Genomic DNA, 19644 nt, shown 5'->3' on the forward strand with positions numbered 1-19644 from the left:
AAGCAGACACGTTTATTAACCTGATCTCACACAGCACGAAGGTTAAATCTTTCAATCACATAAGTAACGGACAGAAATGTTTGGGTATTGCTTGCAACACGTTTTTTGGGGGTGAGTGTGAAATATTTATAAATTAATTTTGATTTATATTTCAGGTACTGTAGGTATTTCCCTGTCCCCGAAGGCCTCACAGTCTGTCTGTACCTGAGGCATTGGAGGGTGACGGGACTTGCCCAAGGTCACAAGGAGCAGCAGTGGGATTTGACCCCTGGCTTCCTTGGTGCTCCACCTGCTGAGCTGACCACTAAGGCCACTCCTCCACATCATTGAGGCCAAATACAAAATCAGTTGTTATGGTGTAACGCTGAAGCATTACTAGTGCCACTGTACATACAGAACTTTAAATACCAAAGGGCTGGGGGGGGGGGGGGGAGTTGTGTAAATATTTTTCTCTCTCTTTTGGCCCGGCAGCTTCTTTCTGCTTCTAAACTCTTTTTTTAAAATTTTAGCTCGAGCCTTCTTTCTGGTAGCTCAAGGTGAGTTCCCTGTAAAAAAAAAAAAAGCTCTGGCAACCATCAGAAGCCACAGTGTAATAAGGTGCTCTCGCATGTTAGCACGCGGTTGTGCACACAACTTTCCTTCTGATTTAAATCAAGTTTTTATGTGCAGAGAACCTGCTTGGAGTGCATAACACACGGTTTATGCATGTTTGGTGTGTCTGTGCGCCCATTTTCAGGTTGTTGTGCCTTTTTTTTTTTTTTTTTTTTAAATTCCTGATGCATTATCTATTTAAAGAGTGAGTAATGCATGGTTTTCACTCCAATCTTATTGCACTGGGGCGAGAGTCTCTGGCTGCGTTTGAACCCTGGCGTCCCTGGTTCTCAGCCTGCTGCTGTAACTAACCCTTGGAGGCTATTCTCCTCCTTCCAACTTATAGTACCAGGAGCCTTCGTTTTACCTTGAAGCGTGGGGGGGATTCTCCCACCTCTCATTTAGCTCCGCCATCCTGGCACCTCTTTCTGGAACCTCGCTTGTACCCTGAGTCTCTCTCCTCTAGGTGTGGCTGTTGCACGGTGGCTCTTACTCTTTCACAAGGGCTGCAGACATGTCCTCTGCGGCAGCAGCCTCTGTCTCTCCTGCCCAGCAAGCAGAAAGATGGCCCTGGGGGTTCAGCCTAAAAAAAAAATTGTGTCTATTATGGTCAATAATGAGCTCTTGAATCATTTTCTTTATTGCTTAAGCTTGGGTGTGCATTGGGTTTTACTATGGTAACAAAATGTTTGAGGTGAGCCAGTGCAGAAATTTGTCTTCTGCGGATTTTAGCTTGCTGCCGAGCTCCTGGAGGTTATTGTGTGACTTGGGCAAATGACATAAAATCAAGCTGGGTCTCTGGCATGGCAGTGCCTGGCACCTTCCTTTCCACCCAGCCTCCTGCTTTGATTAAAGTTTTATGATGTGCTCCGGTTTTTGTCCTCCTGTGTATGGAAGCTTTTATGACTCGCTGCTGGCGAGTCCAGCTCTTGTTTTAATCCCAGCCCTGCAGTTTTCTCCGTAAGTTCTCGTATCTGTTCAGAGGCTGACTTTACACAAGGTGTCTGGCTGAAGCCTCTTGTTGTCTGGAGCTGGCAGAGCTGTTTAGGTCCTGATGATTCTCTTCTCATGTTTCACTACAGGCGCCTAAGAAAATAATTACCCTCCTGGTGGATTCTTATGTTGCTCTTGGTGAGTTTTAATGTATCCAATCTTTCCTGCTTCTGTTTTAATGGATCTGACTTTTCCTTACAACATTGTAGTTTTATTAATACATCTCATTACATTTTGCTAGTTTTTCTGTTACACCAGTGGGTTCGTGATTTATTGAATACAAATTTCTCGCTACACAAGTTCAGATACTTTACACCTAGTTGATAAACAGCATGTGAACATGTAACAGTTTCAAACTTCCTATAACTAGCAAAAATATATTGCATTATTTAACCCAGCTGGGACTGTTCTAAGTGGCATAGTCATTGGTGATTCTCTGCTTAATAAAGTGGTGATGCCTTTAGCTCTATGCAAGCCAGTGTTTTGGAAGAATGTGTCATTGGTAATTGTCAAATCGTGCTGACATGAGACCCGAATACAAGCCTCTGTCTGTAACGCAGCTATAAGGGATTAACCACTACACCTACTCTCTTACAACTGCTACAGTCAGCAGTATAGACTTGTTCTCCTTTAGAAAGCCTAAAAAAGTTTATTACAAGAATTGTGTGAGGAATAATTTTGTGAGAATTTATTGGTGCATCTTACGTTCGTTGTGTTGAGAATAGACCTCCAAAAATATTTATGTTGGCATTAACCTAGCTACATATTTCTCATGCCGAGATAACCCAGCTTCCATGGTCAAGCTTTTGTTAGTATTTACAACCACAATAGTTAACCAGTATTTGAAAACTTTTTTTTTTTTTTTTTTTTAAATGATGACAACCAAAAGGTATGTAAATTGTATCTGTTGAAATAATAATATACATATTAGCAGAACACAATAACTTACTAGATGACGGCATGAAACGATCAACTGGCCCATCTAGTCTGCCCATTTATCCCTTCTCACACTGCAAGAATATATCCCGGCTGCCAGCCATAGAAACTTGACATCTTGTAGGATGGCGCTTCTTATCCAGGTCTGCTTCCCGTATTCCGTTCTCATTTGTAGAAGCATGCTGCTGACTACTGTAAAGTAAAAATGCTGCATTTTCTTATAGTGTAAAACCTGGTGTGATTTTCCAGTTACTAGTGTTAGAAGGATGTATTCCAATTACTTGCTATTGCGGGAGGATGTCTGCAGTATATTCTGCTGCTAAGTCCCGTTTATTTTGTACTATTGAAATACATTTGATTTTTAAGATTTTACCATCCCAAGGGATGTTTTAAAGCAGAAGCTTCCCGCAGCTGATGTAGTTTATGAATTTGGGTTTTTTTTGGGGGGGGGGGGGGGGGTTTGAGTAAGGGAAACATGATTGGGTTTATGCACTGGCTCTAGAGATGTGCAAACAAGCTGTAGTCAAATCAGTTTTGGATTTTGCTCAGATTTACAGGGGGTCTCTATCAAATTTCCTCTAGTGGATCAAGCTGAAATTTTGAAGGAAATAGAAACACATTGGAAATATGTTTTGAATTTTCATATCCACTTTGGACCTTATTTTTTTTTCCAAATAAAGGTTTGACGAGCAATTTGACTGAACTTTTGAATTTGTTTGACATAGGCATATCTCTAATAGCTATGGAGTCCTACACTGAAAGAAAAAAGTGAGAAGTCTGTATGTTAGTGTAATCTTGCTACTTGCGTCTAATGTTTTGGCTTCTTGGAATTAATAAGATACATTCCTGAGGTCTGAGCTTGGCAATTTGGAAAACGACCCACGTAGGTGCCAAGACAGTGGGCACTGTTTACCAACAAGCTTTGCACCAATTTTCAAAGGGAAAACAGGAGCATGCCATCTGTTTGAAATGTGCCAAGGGAGAAAGTGCTGGCTGGCAGAGACTTCCACCTGCTTTATCTGCAGGTATTTTTTCTCTAGAATAATGTGGGTAAACTTTGAAAATTGTGGGTAGATTTATCTAGAGCACACCGATATTCAGCTATCTGTCCTAAAGTTATCCGAATGAATGCACCGGATAGCGTTGACTTTGGGTATATTCAATGGTGCTGCAGCGCTGTAGAATATCCAGGTTTGTTTATCCCGGTAACTTAGCATGCAGCTGAATGTGGATCTCGTGTGTTTAGTGTCCTATCCTCACCGGATTTTCAGTCCATGGGGATTGTGACCTATAGATGAGGAAGTGCAAGCAGGCTCCATTAATTTTTGCATAAAACGTCTTGTTCATCTTGAGCTCGTACCAAGGTGAATTTTATAACTGTTCCCGTAAGTTTGCTTTGAAAATTTGCAGCTCGGCACAGGCACGCACATGTACTCTTTCTTAAAAAAAAAAACAGGTGTAAGTGTCCACGTGAAGTGTATGCGAATACTTTTGAAAAGCATACATATGCATGCAAATGATTTCCGTGCCACAGCTGCATCTCAGCAACGCCTCTTTGCAGTCTGCATGAAAATACAGGCAAAATTGCTTCCACTCATAACTTTTATGTGCACAAGCCCTGGAGTATGTTTCAAAAAGCCCATTTACATTTGTAAACTTTTTAACAGTTAATCCCAAAATGTAGGGTTTTGTTTTTTTTTTTTTTTTTTACAGACATTACTTGACTATTTAATATTTTCTAAACTAAAAAAAAGTCCTTTGTGCGGAAGGAAAGCATTAAGAATAAGAAGTGCCATGCTGGGTCAGACCAAGGTCCATTGAGCCCAGCACCCTGTCTGATAGTGGTCAGTCCGGGTCACAAGAATCCAGCAGATCCCCAATAGTTGATCTGTTTCTTGTATCTCATGCCCAAGGATAAGCACTGGCCTTCCCAAGTCTGCCTAGCTAATAACTGTTTATGGACTTTTCCTTCAGGAAATTGTTCAGTCCTCTTTTGAACTCCACTATGATAGGTGCCTTAACCTCAACCTCTGGCAACAGATTCCATAGCTTTATTGTGCGCTGAGTGAAAAAATACTTCCTATGACGTTTTATAAATCTGCCAGTTGCTAGTTTTATGGAGTGTCCTTGAGTCCTAGAGTTTAATAGGGTAAATAACTGTTCCCTATGTCCTGCTCCACCTCACTCATGATTTTTTAAATTTCAATCATGTCCAAGCGAAAAGAGCTCTAACCTCCATAAAGGAACTTTTCTATCCATTTATCATTTTGGACCTTTTCAATGTCCGCTATGTCTTTTTTGAGATGGGATGACCAGAACTGCACACATGTCGTAAGAGGTCTCGAAAGGCCTTGCATTCTGTTACGTAGTGGATGTTTTAGTGTGCCCTTGGGCCTCAGCCCGACCCCAGACGAGTCCAGGGCCGAACCGAGGGTGGACGGTGTGTTCCACCATGGCTGATGGTCTTACCCTCTGCCAGGCCGGCAAGCTCCCATGGCCAACAACAGATGATGTTGGAATGTGAATGGTCCTCCGACCATTCCGAGCCCTTTTGGACCTGCTGCATGGAGCAGCAGGCCTGGCCTGAGGTCGAGGGCAGACGGGCCTGGACACGAAGACATGACAGCAGGATCGATGCAACGGCATTGCGGACGAAGACTTGACACCAACGCTGATGTGAAGACATCACGGGCCAGTGGTTGATGCGATGACATCAGGAACAAGACATGATACCAAGAGTGATGCAACAGTATCCAGGACGGGACGAGGAACTGACGAAGTCCAGACAAGCTGGGTGGAAGGACATTGGCACTGTCTCTCAGGGTGCCCTACTCAGCCCACCTGTGGGACTGAGTCGCAGACCACCCTGTCCCACTGCACGCCCTACACAGCCCGAGGAGGCTGGTCACGGACCACGCTGGGAGCGGGACAAGCGCAGGGAAGGATCCAGTCGAAGCAGAACTCCAACGACGGCGCCGATGTCGTCCGAAGCTCCACCAACGGCTGGCAGGGCATGACTGCTTAGGAGCACAGGACACCAGTCCACCTGTTGGCTAGTCCACACTCGGGCACACATCCTCTGAGGGACCCCCGGCCTACAGGACCAAAAGGCTCAGGAGCGTTGATGAAACAGCAAAGGGCAGAACATCGAGGAACCAGGAACAACAGGAAGTGGAGGATCACAACAAGACACCAGGACACCTGGACGGGGATCTCAGGCATGAACATGACTTAGCATGACAAGACGAATCAGCAAGAACTCCATGGAGAAGACAAAGAAGACCTGACGGAGCTCTGGCAGGCAGGAGCCTCCAGAGTGAAGCAACTCCGATGCAAGGCGAAGACTGACTGACGGAGCAGCCCTTTATAGGGCTGAAGCAGGAAGTCCACTACCTAGGTGGGGCCAGGCACACTTCCTGTGCCTGGCCCTTTAAATCTAGCAGAGAGGCGCGCGCCGGAGCCTAAGGAAGCAGGAAGAGCTGTGCAGGACAGCGGCCTGCACAGACAACTCCACGCCCAGACGCAGGGCTGGGCCTGAGGAGCAGGCCCAATGAAGGCAGCGGCTCCAGCCACTGCAGGAGGCCCCGGGGGTGGCTCCAGCCGCTACTCGAGCCTGGGGCTTGCGGCCTCCATGCCGCAAAGATCAGTTGACATTGGTGGCGGTCCCAGCCGCGCCGGGGACGGCAGGAATTCCGCGGCTCCAGCCGCAGCGAAGGCTGGCTCGATGGGCAGCCTCCGGGCTGCAGAGAGTAACAGAGTCCGTGGCTCCAGCCGCATGGGAGGGCCGACGGCGGCATCCTGCCATGTCGGTGAAACAGTAGCAGCATGGGGTGAGTGCCTGCTCGAGGGGAGACCCGCAGGCAGTGTGATTCATAACACAACATTCGAGCTATGGTTGCAAAATGGATCTATGCAAGGGCATTATGACATTCTCAGTTTTATTCTCTGTTCCTTTCTCAATAATTCCTATTTCCCGCAGATAAGCAGGCTGAATTTGCCATGCTGTCTGGAGACGACCCTCCAGGGTGGCTAGGTGGAGCTTGACAAAGTTGACAGAGCTTTGCTCTGTGTGTGGCTATGAGTCCTTTCCCGTGCGGCACCATTTCCCCCTCAGTCTGTTCTTTCCGAGCTGCAGGCTGCACGCAGAGCTTTTTCCTCTCTCCTCAGAGAGCACCATTATCGAGCAAATAAAAAAAAAAAAAAATGCCGCTGAAGACCGCCTGGCTTTAAATTCCACCAGTGTGGCAAGATAATGTCTGCTACCGATGAGCACACCTAGTTATTTGTGCCTCTGCCCAGACCATGACCAGGCAGCATGCCGGGACTGTAGCTGCATGTTCCTCCGGGCCCAGCACCAACACGCCACCAAAATCGCCTGGCTGCGTGAAGGTAACTTGTGGTCCTGTGTCCCCAGCTCGGAGCACCTGACGGCCCACTCCTCTCCAGGGCCCTGCCTGGATCTCCCTAAAAAATCTAAGAGGGCCTCCTCCATGGGACCGCTAGATAAACAAGAGGCAAGGTGAGCCAGCCCTCTGTCTCACAGAGCCTCCAGACTACCCAGGCACGGGAAGCATCGGGGGATGTGCCGACCGAGGCAATCTGCGTCTTCTGGAGTCGAAGTTCCGGCACAGCCGTCCGATGCGTTGCACTGTGCCAATGCACCATGAAGTACCACCTGCATGAAGTGCAGTCGATGCACATTTCGAAGTCAAAGCACAAGGGAGATTCAATGCACTGGCACACCATCGCCGAAAACCATCTGAATCGATGCGGGGTGGCCCATCTACGCAGGCCCATGTGGCGCCATGCAGCTCGACACAAAAAGCACTTATAGATGACTGGGCAGTGAAGTTCCCCCAGAATCCACCCCCGGCTGGGGAGCTGCAAGGGGCCATCAACCCTGACTTAGCAGATCTCGTTTTTTCTGAAAATGAACCGGCGTCTGACTTTCGATCCACAGGCTCCGCAGACCGTGTTTACTCTGATTTGTCATCAGTCTCCAGACAGAAGAGATTGGCGGGATATTTGCAGGAGCCCCTCTGAAAATAGCACAAGCGTTCTGCCTCAACAGCCCCATGGTCCTGACTTGGACATCCCGCTGGCAGCACTGCCACCAAGGAATCCCCCGGCAAGGGACTTGTAACCAGGTCCTGGTGACAAGTCCCTTCTGGTGACAAGTCCCTTGGCTTCACAGACGATGTCACAAATCTCCAGGATCTTGACCCAATTCCTCTCCTCCGTGGAGGATCAGGGGAGCAGCAAGTCCCACCCTATTCCATGTGAGGACCCTCCCCCCAGCGCAGACCACCTTTGCCTTTACCAGAGGACATCAGTCCCAACCCCTGATCCAGCAGCCTGGCTCCGGGACACACACTCTCTTGCCTCCTACTTCACCGGGTTCCTCGACAGGGTATCCACCTGAAGAGCAATCTGAGCCAGCCTCCCCTCCGGAGGACCTCTCCTATTCAAAATTCGTGGAGAAGGTGGGCTCCAGATTCAACATGGAAACACGAAAGATGCCAGTCCCTCGCATTGAAGTTTTAAGAATTCTGAAGATCTAAGTGCTGGCCAAGCCAACTGCCTTGCCTTTACATGTGGTGCTAGATGCTGTCATGACAAAGGCTTGGGAGTTTCCCTTCTCGGGGCAAGCAACCTCTCTGAAGATGGATCTCAAGTTCTGGATGCGTCAATCTCCATTCTACAGCATGGTCCAGCTACCCCACGCATCCTTAGTGGTAGAGTCGGCCACGAAGAGGGCTAAAAAATCACGCTTCCATTCGAACACCCCTCCAGGGTGTGACTGTAAATACCTGGATGACTTCGGCAAAAGAGCCTTTCAGGCAGGGATGCTGAACATGAAAATCCAGCAACTCCAATTCTGTATCATCCAATATCTTTACAAGTGCCTTCAATCGCTCAAGTCCCCTTCACGACTGCTTCACTGGAGGAAGCCCCGCCACAGCAATTCCATGACCTGGAGGAGGGTCTAAGGCATTTATTGTGTTCAATATATGAGGCCTTTGAAACCTCCTCTCGAACCACAGCAGGAGCCATAGCCGCTCGACAGATGTCGTGGCTTTGGGCCAATGTCATTCGAGAGGACGTCTATGAGAAATTGGCCAACCTCTCCTGTCTCCTGGACAACCTCTTTGGAGACCAGCTCCGTGAAACTATGGCCAAACTAAAGGAACAAAACATAGCGGTGTTGTCGCTGGTGTCCCCCATGGAGCAATCCATGACTAAAAAGTATTGCCCATCGTACAGGAAGGCCTACTTCCAAAGATGACCATATAGGCCATATTCAACATACCGTTCACCGCCTTACCCTCAAACCCGGTCTCAGCCAGCACAGCCACAGCAGAATCATGGCAGGCAGAGAAACCAGAGTCAACAGCACCTATCCCCAAATAACATAAAAACCCGGCAGGGTTTTTAGAGGCACCTGGGCCACTTTTATCGCTACATGTAGGAGGGAGAATTTCCCATTTCTACCACTCTTGGGAAGCGATCACCTCAGACCATTGGGTACCCAATATTGTTAGAGAGGGCTTATCGGTAGAGGTGGTTTAGTATTTTTGGAAATAAGGACTCCGAAACCAAAAAATAATCTCTTTTGGAAAAGGAGTTATGAACCTTTGAATGAAACACAAAATCTGGGTCAGTGGGATGCAGGATACAACAAATATCTATTAGATGGAGCTCTTTTTGGAGAAAAAAATCTCCTTCCTATGGTTTATTGGCACATTTAGAATGAATAGGCTTTGTATCCAAGGGAGGATACACTGGGAGATTAAAATCACCTCCAACAATAAGTTGATATTGCAAAAATTGGCCCAATTCAACTACTAAAGTAGAAAAAAAAAAAAGAGACTAGGAGAATACTTTCAGGGCATAAAAATTACAGAAGACCATCTTGTGATGTGCAGCTGATCCACTCAGGATAATATACAGACTACTATTTTGTTCTCCAAGACAAAAAGACGTTGCTTATGAGAGAGAATCACAACACCCTGCTGCCTACTAGAGTAAGAAGCATAGGGGCAGATTTTCAAAGCCCTACACGCGCCATGCCTATTTTCAAAAGGCCTGGCGGCGCGTGTAAAGCCCTGGGACGCGTGTAAGTTCTAGGGCTTGTAAAAAGGGGCGGGGGGTGGGTGGGGCGGGGTGGTCCGGGGGCGGGGTGGGGCGGAGCCTCCAGGCACAGCGGCCATTTGGCCAGAGGCAGGCGCAACTTATAAAATAAAGGTTAGGGGGGTGTTTTAGGTAGGGCCGGAGTGCGGGTTAGGTAGGGGAAGGGGGGGGGGGGGGCGGAATGAAAGTTTCGATTTCGGAGTGGCCTCGGAGGGAACGGGGAAAGCCATCGGGGCTCCCCTAGGGCTCAGCGTGTGCAAGGTGCACTAGTGTGCACCCCCTTGAGCACATCGATCCCAGATTTTATAACATGCGCGTGGCTGTGTGCGCATGTTATAAAATCGGGCGTACATTTGTGCCACGTCTACGTCTTAAAATCCGGCCCATAGTGACACTGTCCTGCCCAGTCCTGCTTCAGCTTCCAGTACTCCGTGTTGTCCATGTGGGTCTCCTGTAAGAAGGCCATATGAGTCTTCTCTCGTTTTAAGAAGATCAATACTTCTTCTTCTTTACAAAAGAATGACCTCCATCAACATTTAAAGCTACTACTTTTAAATTAACCATTCTTGATCCACCAGAAGCATGATATAGAAAGCATTTGTTTTATTGACACATGCATTGGGACACTTCCCAGCCTTAGCATGTCAATATCAAACCTTTTTCCGCTGGAAAAAAATCAGTAGAACTAGGGGTCACGATTTGAAACTGCAGGGAGGAAGACTCAGAACCAATGTCAGGAAGTATTTCTTCAAGGAGAGGGTGGTGGATGCCTGGAATGCCCTTCTGGAAGAAGTGGTGAAGACTAAAACTGTGAAGGATTTCAAAGGGGCATGGGATAAACACTGTGGGTCCATAAAGGCTAGAGGATGGGAATGAAGAGAAGAGCCATGGTGGTGGCTTTCTGGAATGGATGCTTCTACCTGGTGATTACTATCCTTACTCAATAAGCCTTCACACGGTTAATGCAGCTCCAACATTGTTCTCTGCTTCAACGGCAAGGGGAAATGTGGAAAAGAGGATTTGCATTCAGACAACAACCAACAAGGTCTGAACTACACAGTCTGGGTAAACAAATAAGCGTGGGGGTAGTTTGCTTATTGTAGCGGTTACTACCCTAAACCAGTTAAGCCTGATGCATCACTTTGAATGCATATACAGCATTGCTTTCTGCTTCAACGGCAGGGGGAAATGTGGAAAAGAGGATTAACATTCAGACAACATGCAATAAGGCATTGATTTGTGCAGTCTGGGTGAACAAGCATTGGGGTAACTTGCTTGAAGCGGCGGTTACTACCCTTAACCATTAAGCCTTATGCTCACCTTTGATGCAACTCCAACATTACTCTCTGCGTCAATGGCAGTAAATGGCAGGAAATTTGAATCAAACAGTTACCAACAAGGGCCCTGAACTTGGTGGTTGGTGAAAGAGTTAAGAATGGGAAAATAAGTGTGGGAGCTTGCTGGGCAGACTGGATGGGCCGATTGGTCTTTTTCTGTCGTCATGTCTATGTTTCTATGTAAAATATCCACCCCTGTCCTTAAGTCAGCAGAGGATCCTGTTGCGCCCGTCGGTCTTAGACGGCTTCGACCTCTGTGTCTCACTTTCTTCCTTCTCTCTCCTCAAGCCTTGGGAAGATGGCTGCTCCGCGTCTTCATGCCACTCTCTCCGGTGTCCCCAGATGGGCAACAGCGACTGTATTCGCCATGATTTTCCTGAGGGCCTCCTAGGGTGCGCGCGCCACCCACGTCTTTATCCACGTCATGGCGAGAACCTCGGGGGCATCCCCTCCGAGTGATGTCATCACATCCTGGTATTTAGCCTGCCTTTTGTTTGCTAACAAACTGAGTTAGCAAGGATTGGATTGGATTGGATTGCCTCCGGTCTAAGCTGCTCTGCCGCTTCCCAGCTGCCGCGGAAGCTCTCTGCCCTTCGGGGTAATTCTTCTCTAACCTGGGTACCCGCTCCTCGGGGGCCCTTCTGCTCTATTTCAGGTACCTATCTTGGGATACCGGGTTCTCTCTCCTCGAGGGCCTGCTCTCCCTAATCTGGTGCCTGCCACTGAACAACTTCTGCCTGCTTGGACCTTCAACATTACAGCTTTCTGCTTCAGTGAGTACTAACCCTTTCAGTCTGTCTCAGCTTCAACGCTCTGTGATCACATCCGGGACCTGTCCCTGCTACGCCGCGCTGCCTATCATCTACTCGAGTGTGAGACTGGTCTCCTCTGCTGAGGACCCCTGGACTACTTCACTGGGTTACCTTCACTGCTGCCCGCCCCCCTGGGCAGTACCATTAAGCTGTACAATAAATACTACTTCTCTGTGTCTGCGTGTATAGAGTCTAGCCTAGTAATGCGGTTCCTCATGGGGCTCCTCCCCATGGGAGTGACCATCACTGTAGTACCCAAGAATCCACTCCAACACCTCATAACCATAACAGATCCTTACATTCAACAACCATCCGTCTCAATTGACCAGACAAACAACCAGCCATAAAGGAAATCATACAACACATCCACCACTTTAGAACTTCAAAATATACACACTATACATTCAACCCCAGCCACACAACCTTTTCTTTCTTACCAGTCAAAAACACAAAACCACAACAATATCCGCCAAAACCCCCCCCATGTTGCTCTTAGGGACCGCATCTTCATTCTTCAACCACCAATTTCTTCGGAAGACACTCTCTTTTGGTCATGCACAAATATGAAGAAAAAAACCAACTTCCCTCAGTCATTAAGAATGAATGTCTGTTTACCTAGGGAGAGAAAAAAAACAAAAACCAAAAAGGTGTCGAGACAGTCAGACAGGGTATATTCCAGAAAAGAGTTTTTCAGCATAAACTAATGCCCAAATGAAATGCATGCCACAAGTGAAATTAAAATCTGATATGGGCCAAAATTCGTTTGCAGAGTTATCTGTAACTGTCAGGGAAATATTGCCATTATTTGGGGAAAGGCACAAAGAATAAAGAACTACTTCAGTGCTTCAATCCTTCACTCAATTGTTGCTCAAGAACACTTGTAGAAACTATATAGTTACATAACAAAGCAAGCCAATGAAGTCATGTGTGATATTAGTCCAATGACGTAGCGAACTCCGTACCATTTCCTTCGGTTCTGTCTCTGGAGGTGTTTATGCTAGGTGAAGGAAAAAAAAGATTTTAAAAAGGGGAAGGTTCCTTTGAGAGAGCCCCAAAACTAAGGCCACCTGATGACTGTAAATCACCTCCTTCTGAGCAATATTGGATCCACATAAATCTAGTGCAGTGTGTACCTTCCAATATAAAATACCGCCATCAAAGCATTATGTGGCACACAAATTACAGTTAATTTCAGTTGCTTGAGCTCCGGCCTTGGAAGGAAACAAAAAGAAAAAGACGATCCAGGCCTCTCTCCACAGCCAAAAAAGTAGGGATGTCTGACCCAGACCTTCCAATGCCATGGCCACTTGATCTGTTGTCAGCGCAACAATGACCGTGCCTTCGTGAAATATTTTTAAAGTTGCCAGGTACTGCAAGGCACATTTTATGCCTTTATGAATCAGTTCTAAGCAGATAGGGGAGAACGCCCACCTGTTTTCTGAAACTCTGTCTGAGTAGTCATTAAAAGTAACAGCCTGGAGCCTTCATACTTTAAAAGATTAGATCCAGATCTTTTCTTAAATGCCATGAGTAATCTTAGTTTGGCGAAATATAATATTTTAACTGCTCTGGCCTCGGCTTATTTTTATTATTTTTTTTTTTTTTTCCTGCATCAGGCGCCCAACCCTATGCACACATTCTATCACGATAGGCCCAACTCCTCAGGCAACCATACCTGGAGCAAGTGCATGAGATCAGGATCCTTGACTGATTCAGGTACCCCAATTAAGGGGAGATTGCGCCTATTTCTATTCTCTTGAGCCTCAAGTCGTTCCAGAAGATTTGCATTTTCTTTTTTTATAGTTGCTATTTCAGCTTCCAAATGGTCTGTCACCATTTCTTGGGAAACCACCTGATTCTCCAGGCCATTCACTCTGCAGATGTTTGACTCTATTCCATCCTTTAACTCATCAATGGAAGCTTGAAATTTGTATAATTTATCTTCTAGCGCTGCCGAGCCGTTCTTAGAGATATCTTTGACCAGCTCGCCCTTCAGATCATGAATCACCTGCTCAAACTCCAATTCCATCTTGACTTGCCCAGTTTTTCCTTTTATCTCTGGCCACTCTGGGCATCTTTGTAGTCATTCTGAAAGTTCTCATCTTTAGCACAGGATCAATTGTCACAACCAGTTATTAACCAGAAATTTATATGGGAAGGCAGAAAAAAAATATAAAGTGTGCATGCCCAAGCAGAGCTCCTCTCCTGTGTGACTTCTCAGCTGCGGAGCATGACCGGAAGTGTAAAGTACATTTAATTTTCAGAAATTGTGTTTTATTTAAAAGGCACTTGTACAGCAAATTGGATGGAATTTGTTTGTGTATTGAAGTTGGACCCACAAGCTGTACATTATCATTCCAGAGAACAACTATTTGAACTTGTCAGATACTTGCAGTAAGAGCTCGGTTTGCGATCAATACTTGGTTGATCAATACAGCCATTTTCTGTATTCCTTTTAAAGTATCATTAGGCTGTCTTTTTTTTTCCATTTTTATTAGTAATTTAAGGTGTAATTTTCAAAGTAATTTATGCAGATAAAACTGGGTTTTCTGTATGTAAATGGCTATATTAAAAAAAAGCCTTGTGCTCTTTGAATGTAAAAGTAGACGCTTAATCCAGTGTTGTGCATATTTTCATGTTCCAGTGGAGCTGGGGCTGAGTTGGAACTTGTGTGCATGCGAAATATCTTTCGCGCTCTAAAGAGCAGGTGTAACTTTACGCAAGGTGATGTGTGAGCACACTCTGCGTATTACCCGAGAATTTTCGTTCTGAGGGCTGCTTGAAAACGACCTTGGGTGATAAGTACTGCTAACATGCTGCATACCAGCAGGTAAATTCATATTCTACATAGCTAGGGAAGACATTGTTAGCCTTTGAAAACTTCAGTGTGTTCAAAAGAAGCCAACCAGGTTGTTGGGTAGAAATTTTGCCTTTGGCGTTTGAATGTGTTAAAATGCAAACTTGTAGTTACTGGTTATACTCTTAAACAAACCAGACTGCTCAGTTTTCTTTTTTTTTTTTTTAACTCTCTTATTTTAACTCAGACTCAGAACATACACATAGCACTAATAATGAGCACAAAGTAAGCAAAAGGGACAGAGCAACAGCTAACATCTCAATAATTCACAATATGGGTCCCACATCTCATTGTAGTAGGATACGAAGTCAGTTTCTCTAATAGTGCCACAGAGTGAACCTGAGTGCTCCAGTCCTTCAGAGTCAGGACAGACTTCCACTTCCAGGCAATGACAAAGCGAGCAGCATGCAGCAATTGCTGAATCGGTAACCTTTTATATTTATCAATCCTCTGAGAACCCCATAGCCCAAGAAGGCAGAGACCCGGGCTCAGTAAAAAAAAGAACAGCAAGCCACCTGCTTGATAAGTCTCCCCCATCCGCAACCCAAACGTAGATATAATAGGACACCCCCACCAAACATGTAGATCAGACTCAGGCTGACCACAGCCGCGCCAACAGAGTGGGGAGGAAGAGGCAGAAAATCTAGAAAAGAACAGCGGGAATCTATATTGAATGCATGAGCTGTCTAACCAATAATTCTGCCCTCTTTGCACATAGAGAGGATTTTATTTATTTATTTATTTATTTGAGGTTTTTCTAGACCGACATTCGTTGGGAACATCATATCGGTTTACATAAAACAGTAAATGCAACGTAAAGGCTTTACAAGGAATGTTATAACGTCAAAACATAAGGAGGGAGGGATGCAATGGGAAAGGGGAGGGGAAGCAGATAATTAAAATGCAAGTTAACTTCAATACATAACATAACTTTAATACATGAACATTTTAACTTCAACTAACATAGTGAGGGGTGTTTTGAAAAATGGGGGGTTAATAATAAATGAGAAACTAAAATAAAGGGGGTCATAGGTGAACGTGGAGGGGAATTGAGAAAGGAGTAGAGATATAAGGGAGCTTAAGGAACAGAGTTGGTAAGCAGGGGGATGGGGAGAGAAAAATAGAGAAGGTGAGGAGGAATATCAAGTAATGACTTGCTTAAGGAATAAATAAAGGGCAATACAGGGGTTTACCAAGGTAAAATTGTAGGGGGTGTCTAAAGGTTGAGCTTAAGAGGGGAGGAGGAAAGGTACAGGAGCCTGTAGTCGTGTCAAGGGGCCTAGAGGGCAGAAAGAGGGAGATGAGAGGGGGAGGGAGCTCAAGTGAAAGCCTGTTTAAATAGCCAAGTCTTTAGTTTTTATTTGAATTTTTTTGGGCAGAGTTCTTGTCGTAGATCAGTGGGCATAGAGTTCCAGATTGTGGGCCCTGCAATGGATAGAGCATGCTCTTTAATGGAGGTGAGATGAGTAAGCTTGGTGGGGTGTGTGTGTAAGGTGGCCTTGTAGTGTGTTCTGGTAGGTCTGTTGGAGATGTGGAAGTGTAGTGAGTCATTGAGGAAGTGCATATTATGGGTGTGTAAGGTTTTGTGTATGATGGATAGGGTCTTGTAGCGGATGCGAGATGCGATAGGGAGCCAGTGTAATTCTTTGAGGATGGAGGTAATATGCTCAGTTTTAAGAGTGTTGGTGAGGATGCGGGCAGCAGCATTTTGCAACATTTGGAGTGGTGAAATTGTGTTTTTGGGAAGGCCTTGGAGGAGGGCGATGCAGAAGTCAACTTTTAAAAAAATCATGGCTTGGAGGACTGTGCGAAAGTCACTGAAGTGGAGGAGGGGTCTTAGTTTTTTTAGGGTGTGCAGTTTGAAGTAACACTCTTTCATTGTGGAATTGATAAATGTTTTAAGTTTAGTTGATTGTCAGTGATGACGCCTAGGTCACATATGTGTTGTGCAGGGGTGAATGTGGGAGGGAGGGCGAATGGTTGTGAGCGGGTGATGTTGTTGTGTTGCGGTGATATGATCATGATTTCTGTTTTGGAGCTGTTGAGAGCGAGGTTGAGGTTAGTGAGGAGGGTGTTGATTGCGGCGAGAGAGGTTTCCCAGGTTTTGATGGCGTTGGGTAGGGAATCAGTTATGGGGATGAGTATTTGTACATCATCTGCATATATGAAATGTGTGAGGCCAGGTTCGGAGAAGAGATGGCAAAGGGGTAGGAAGTAGATGTTAAAAAGAGTAGAGGATAAGGAGGAGCCTTGGGGAACGCCTTGTGATAGATGGATTGCTTGGGATTCTGTGTTGCCTATTCATACTTTGTATTGTTGATTATTTAGGTAGGATTTGAACCAGCGAAGTGGGATATCTGAGATGCCAATTTCATTAAGCCGGCTGAGAAGTGGCTTATAGTATCGAATGCGGAGGAGATATCTAGCAGAGCAAGGATGTATGAGTGACCTTTGTCCAATCCTTTGAGAAGGGAATCTGTGAGTGAGATAAGTAGGGTTTCCGTGCTGAAATGCTTACGGAAGCCAAATTGTGATGGAGAAAGAATATTGTGTTTTTCTAGGTAATCGGTAAGTTGTGTGTTTACTACTTTTTCCAGAATTTTTGAAAGAAAGGGTAGGTTGGAGATTTGGCGATAGTTGGTTAGGTCAGAGGATTTTGGTTAGGTCAGAGGATTTTGGTTTCTTAAGGACAGGTTTGACGATAGCTTGTTTTAGAGCAGTTGGGACATCTCAGAGTGTGATTGAACGGTTGATGATGTTGGCTAGGGTTTGTGATATTGTGTTGGGGATGGACAGGAGTAGTTTAGTGGGGATCATATCAGATGGGTGTGATGAAGGTTTCATCTTCTTTAAGAGTGATTCTATTTCTCTGGATGCAGAGGTGTCGAAGGAGTTGAGAGGCGAGTGGATTTTTTGGGAGGGCTTTAGTTGGGGAGTGGAGTTGTTGGAAAGCGTGCCATGATTTTATATATTTTATTGTGGAAGAATTGAGCTAGTTCTTCACATTTTGTTCTGGCATCCTCGCGGGTATGGGTAATGGGGCAGTTTTGGTAAGCTCTGAGACGTATGTGAAAAGAGCGTTGGCATTGAATTGGTTATGGATTCTCTTAGCATGGAAATCACGCTTGGTTTTAAGAATGGCCTCACGGTAGATGTGTAGGGAGGATTTGTATTTTGCAAGTTGTGTGGGAGAGGGGTCTTTGCGCCAGTTCTTTTCCTGGCTTCTAAGGTTGCGCTTCAGGTTTTTTAAATTCGGGGATGTACCATGGTCTGTTTTTTTTTTTTGTTTTTTTTTTTTAAGTGAGTGCAGGGTTTAGTTTTTTAGATTAGAGAGGGCAGATTTTATTGGCAACTAGCTGTACCCTGCCACGTGTTGCTGTGGCTGAGCCTGGTTAAGTTGAAAAAACAGAACAGAGCCAGGGGATATCTGTAATATGTTTAATTTTGCAATGCTTGTGGGTATACGACATTTTTTATTGTTCCATCGTTAGTGCAGATATACAAATTGTCAGGTTTGCCTACTCATGAACATGCAACATACAATTGTCCATGTGAGAAGCAATCGGTTTGTAGATGTAAACCGCAGAGGTGTAAAGATTGTCCTTGAGCTTTGTTGATGGTTATTGCAAATGCCAATCTAATTGGGAATTGCAATCTTTTAAATTGAAATGGCATATCTGTTGGAATGATAGGGATGCGAGGAATGAGTACATCTTCACCTTTGAAAGGTCCTGTCAAGATTGTAGCTTCAGTGATATTGGTCCTTAAATTTTTGATAGCAACACATCCCCTTTGTTTCTCCCAGAAATTTCATAGCCTTGCAGTATGGACACACGTGTGTCATAGAGCCAATGAGAACATGCCGTATGAAAGTGTAATCCTGATGTGGGTTGTACTGGAAAGCAAGTCGATTATAATGTTTGGCCAGTTGATGTGGGATCCATGGCTGATGTTGAGGTGCTGTCGGTGTTAGAGGGATTTCAGCCACTGTCAGCGTTTCATGGGCATGGTGTTGTGAACGAAGAAGATTGTGAGCAGCGGAACGTGCTTGCAGTGATCGCAAGCGTGCCTCTAGCAGTCTGGATGCACGTTGCTCGGCCGCTTCCTTCTGTCTTCCTACAACTATTCTTTCCTTGTTGTGCTGTTTTTTTGCTGCCCGTTCCTCCTCTGTGCGCCTAGTTCTAAGGCGTTGTGCCGCTAGCGCAGCGCGAGTACGCAGATGTAAGTTAGATTTTCTGCGAGGCATCAATTTGGTGAATTGCAAGAGATGTATGAATGGTGTGTAAAAGGATCAAGGGAAATGGGACTGTAATGTCCGAAGAGCAAGAGAAATGCACAGGGCAAAAATTAATGCCTCCTTAGGTAAGAGGATCCAGACCTTAAAAAGCAGTTACGACGCTGATAGATAAGAAATGAATTGGTGTGTATAAACGGGGTCAGGTGGTCAGGAGGTTGTGATCCTTAGGGATAAAAATAGGGGAGTGCCTAATCCACCTAGTAATGTGTCTGTAGAGAAGTTTCTTTTGGAGGGCTAATCCGCTAGCTTTCAGAGATCAGTAAAGGTTATAGTTTGTGTGTGTTTTGGTTTTGGTTTTTTTTACCCCAAATGAACAGCACCAGCAAAGAATAGTTTAAATATGCAAGCACACCTTCCTGGCTCCCCCCCCAACCCGGCGAAATAGAGCAACCCACACTACAGCCCCCCTCTCGGGAGATGTGGAGAATGAGTGGGCCCTCCCCCCCCCCCCCCCGTGAAAAACGCACGGCGGAAAATGAGAACGGTCCCCCACCGTGCTCCTCCCCGGCTACCTGTGTAAACTGCCAGCCGGTGGCGAGGGTGTGTGCTAGGGTTTGTTCCGCCGGCTGCCATGTCGCAAAACTTCACCGGTGAAAGTGGTGCGTCAGGATTCCTGACCTACGGCTCGATCCAGTAAAGTCCGCGGGAGAGCGGACGAACGCCCGCTCTCCCGGCGCGCGCACCGGCCCC

At 45.9% G+C, this 19644-nt stretch overlaps 1 protein-coding gene across 30 annotated transcripts in view; it reads left to right on the forward strand.

Annotated features, from left to right (window-relative positions):
* RPH3AL (rabphilin 3A like (without C2 domains)) overlaps positions 1-19644 on the forward strand; it is a 262037-nt gene that overhangs the window by 36453 nt on the left and 205940 nt on the right. For 6 of the 30 annotated variants that reach the window (XM_029611443.1, XM_029611448.1, XM_029611437.1 and 3 more), the window contains exon 3: positions 1674-1722. The exons of 19 other annotated variants lie outside the window; for them this stretch is intronic. In XM_029611443.1, the coding sequence (XP_029467303.1) occupies positions 1711-1722 (12 nt within the window). In that variant the 5' untranslated portion in view covers positions 1674-1710. Of the gene's footprint in view, positions 1-509; positions 537-1673; positions 1723-19644 lie in introns of all 30 variants that reach the window. 5 more of the 30 variants (XM_029611447.1, XM_029611438.1, XM_029611442.1 and 2 more) reach the window with 1 other exon arrangement.

The sequence above is a fragment of the Rhinatrema bivittatum genome, chromosome 8 (assembly GCF_901001135.1).
Source record: "Rhinatrema bivittatum chromosome 8, aRhiBiv1.1, whole genome shotgun sequence".
NCBI lineage: Eukaryota > Metazoa > Chordata > Amphibia > Gymnophiona > Rhinatrematidae > Rhinatrema > Rhinatrema bivittatum.